We start from the raw sequence: 3,203 nt of genomic DNA, 5'->3' as shown, positions 1-3,203 counted from the left end.
GCTTTGGACCCAAAACGTACTACTCAATTTTGAACGCTTTCTAAGCGCAAGAAACGTTAGCACTAGCTAGTGTAACCGTGCTGCTAAATGTTGTTGTTATTATTGTCACATACAAAAAGACTATTGTCTGTTTTTTGAAAACTGAAAAAGACAATTGTCTTGTACAAGCAAGTGAAGTGCAACGCCCAAATACGTAACGTCTGGTACAGACCGCTCGCGGTACGTCAGGCTGTGTAGTCAGTAGAGCGCGCGGGCCCCAGGAATCCAAGAGGCGCTTGGCCTGCAGGCGGGGGCGACCACGTCATTTGCTTTCGAATTCCGAAACAAAACAGCGCCATCACCCTCCCGGCGCGCGGCCCGAGGAGGAGGCAAAGGCAGGCAGGCAGGCAGCCCCTCACGGGAAAGCGCTGATGAGAGAGAAACGCCGCAGCAGAGGCGCAGGCCCATCGCAATAAAACCGCTCCGCCTTATCACTCACACCGCCGGGCTCCGGGCAGAGGTGAGGGGGATAGAGAGGTGTGTCGTGGTAGTCGAGCGGGATGGCGTCCGGCGCGTCGTCGTCTCCCATGGTGCCGGCGCTCTCGCTCGCCGTCGTCCTCTTGCTCGCGCTGTGCGGCGCCCCCGGCGGCGAGGCCAGGCCGCCGCCGCCGCTGCACGGCGTGCGCCCGCTCGCCTTCGACGAGGGGTACGCCCAGATCTTCGGCAGCAGCAACCTCGCGCTCCTCCGCGACGGGAGGCGCGTCCACCTCGCCCTCGACGAGACCACCGGTGAGGACTTGCCCCGGCCCCGGGCGCGGCCGACCTGGCCGTTTCAGTTTTTTTACGGTTTCCTTCTCCCTTCCGGATTTTTTTTAAACTAACTCCCTTCCGGATTTCGGGGAGAGCCGGGGAGCGCATTGCACTTTTCTTTTTTCCGAATCACGCCCCTCCTGTGTGCACCGGAGGGGTGTTGTTGAGATTTCTCACTAACGTCTGGGTGTTGCTGGCGAAACCGCCACCGTCTTCTTCCTCCGCGCAGGCGCCGGGTTCGCGTCGCAGGACCTGTTCCTCCACGGCTTCTTCAGCGCCGCCATCAAGCTGCCCGCAGACTACGCGGCGGGCGTCGTCGTCGCGTTCTACGTACGAGCCATTGCTCAAACCATTTCTTCTGGCCATCACCAAGAGCTCGCTATTCTAACAATACTGACAGAAAACGCCTTCAATTTCTTATTCCTTGCTCCGCAGCTGTCGAACGGCGACGTGTACGAGAAGACGCACGACGAGCTGGACTTCGAGTTCCTGGGCAACGTTCGCGGGCGCGAGTGGCGGGTGCAGACCAACGTCTACGGCAACGGCAGCACCCACGCCGGCAGGGAGGAACGCTACGACCTCCCCTTCGACCCCACCGACGACTTCCACCACTACTCCATACTCTGGACCAGCCGCCGCATCGTGTGAGTCCTCCCTCTCAGCTACCTCCTCCTTTTTCTCCTAGTGCGCCGCCGTCTCTCAGCATTCTTCCCCGTTCAGTTGCCCCCATTTCCATGTCCCGTTTCCATCCGCTCGGCACGATTCGGGAAGACGAAGCGCACTAGCATCTGCCTCCCTGGTGAAAAATCTAGGCATGCGCTTGTCTGGGGGCTCGGCTCACGGAGGGTCTGCCAGAAGCCGGAAACGCCTCTGTTCCTTTTCTTCCTCCGTGTCTCTGTGGCTCTCTGCGTGCGCTGAAAGTTTTTTGGGGAGTCCTTTCCTTTGCCTCTTTTGCTGCTGGGCGTTGCCATCCTGTGACCCCGGCCAATTTGGGGCCTTTCCGAGATCTTTGCACCAGTTTCAATGCGCATTTCTTGGATTCCCTTGCCAAAAGGAGCAGCTGAAAGATACTCTTGTCGTAAGAAAGGGTAATCACATGGGCGATGACAGGGTCAGAGACAAACGTTCTTGCTCTTGCATTCAAATTTGGGGGGGTCCTGCTTCTGCATCTTTTTGCCCTTGCTGAGCTTGTTCGATCAAACAGTTCGTCGTCGTGTTCACTTTGTTTGTGCTGCACTGACATTGTGAGGTCGTGTGGACGGCAGGTTCTACGTGGACGAGACCCCGATCCGCGAGGTGGTTCGGACGGCGGCCATGGGTGCGGCGTTCCCGTCCAAGCCCATGTCCCTGTACGCCACCATCTGGGACGGCTCCGCCTGGGCCACGCTGGGCGGCCGGTACCGCGTCAACTACAAGTACGCGCCGTTCGTGGCCGAGTTCACCGACCTCGCCATCCAGGGCTGCGCCGTCGACCCCACCGACGACCGCCTGTCCGCCGCGGCGTGCGATGCGAGGGCCAGCCTTGAGTCGCTCGCCGTGCCCGCTGGGCAGCGCGCGGCCATGGCGGCGTTCCGGCGCGCCCACACCTCCTACTCCTACTGCCACGACCGGCGGCGGTACCCCGCGGCGCTACCGGATTGCGCCGGCGCGGGACTCCCCGGCCGCATGTTCGGCCCCGACGGGATGAAGCTGCACCGGCGCCACCGGGCCGGCGCCGCCGCCGCTGCGCGCGGTCACCGTGGCGCACGGGACGACGTCATGTGATCCCGGACTTGATTCTTGGCTGGCTGTATAAAAGGCGGAGCTGGGCGGGGGCGGCGGGCGTGATTGCTTGCGGTGGGATGGGGGCGTCGTCTGGGGGTGGTTGTTCTAGCCTAGCCCGCATTGTCACGTACCCCATTCGCCATTGGAGTAGCAGCAGCTAGTGTTTATTGCCGCGCTGGACCATTTCCTTGCCAATGCCAGTGGTAGCCATTGATGAAGAAATGCTATTGCTCATTCGCGGCTCCATCCTGAGGAGGGTTTAGGGATGTTATCCTGAGTTACAATCTATCCATATCACATCGAATCTTCGGAGTCTAATTAGGAGGACTGAACATGAGTTAATTATAAAACTAATTATATGGATGGAGGCTAATTCGCGAGACGAATTTATTAAACCTAATTAATTCATGATTAGCATAGGTTTAATGTAGTATCACATTGTCATCAAATTAGTCTCCATTTGTACAATTAATTTTATAATTAATTTATATTTAATATTTTTAATTAGTACCTAAACATTCAAATTAACTTAGAGTCCGGACCAGAGAACCAACACCCCCTTGCTGCGCCTCCGCCGGCCGCATGCCTCCGTGACCTTACCGGTGGCTTGGCAGTTGGTTGGGTCGTCGCGTTGCGTTGATGAGGGGCGG

At 58.3% G+C, this 3,203-nt stretch overlaps 1 protein-coding gene across 1 annotated transcript; it reads left to right on the top strand.

The window, feature by feature from the left end:
• The first annotated feature begins 408 nt into the window (after positions 1-408).
• Positions 409-2,871, top strand: LOC101752918 (probable xyloglucan endotransglucosylase/hydrolase protein 28). Its single transcript, XM_004956693.2, has 4 exons — positions 409-768; positions 1,019-1,119; positions 1,225-1,433; positions 2,055-2,871. The coding sequence occupies exons 1-4, from the start codon at positions 540-542 to the stop codon at positions 2,551-2,553; spliced, it is 1,038 nt and encodes a 345-aa protein (XP_004956750.1). The 5' UTR covers positions 409-539; the 3' UTR covers positions 2,554-2,871.
• Positions 2,872-3,203: the final 332 nt, after the last annotated feature.

The sequence above is a fragment of the Setaria italica genome, chromosome II (assembly GCF_000263155.2).
Source record: "Setaria italica strain Yugu1 chromosome II, Setaria_italica_v2.0, whole genome shotgun sequence".
Classification (NCBI taxonomy): domain Eukaryota; kingdom Viridiplantae; phylum Streptophyta; class Magnoliopsida; order Poales; family Poaceae; genus Setaria; species Setaria italica.
Note: the sequence above shows the minus strand (reverse complement) of the source record. Positions and strands in the feature narration are given on the sequence as shown.

Excerpts from the sequence above, each read along its gene's own strand:
- LOC101752918 (XM_004956693.2), top strand. The coding sequence starts at position 540 with ATGGCGTCCGGCGCGTCGTCGTCTCCCATGGTGCCGGCGCTCTCGCTC. Across the intron at positions 769-1,018 it reads CGCCCTCGACGAGACCACCG|GCGCCGGGTTCGCGTCGCAG; the intron begins GTGAGGACTTGC and ends TCCTCCGCGCAG. Across the intron at positions 1,120-1,224 it reads GCGTCGTCGTCGCGTTCTAC|CTGTCGAACGGCGACGTGTA; the intron begins GTACGAGCCATT and ends CTTGCTCCGCAG.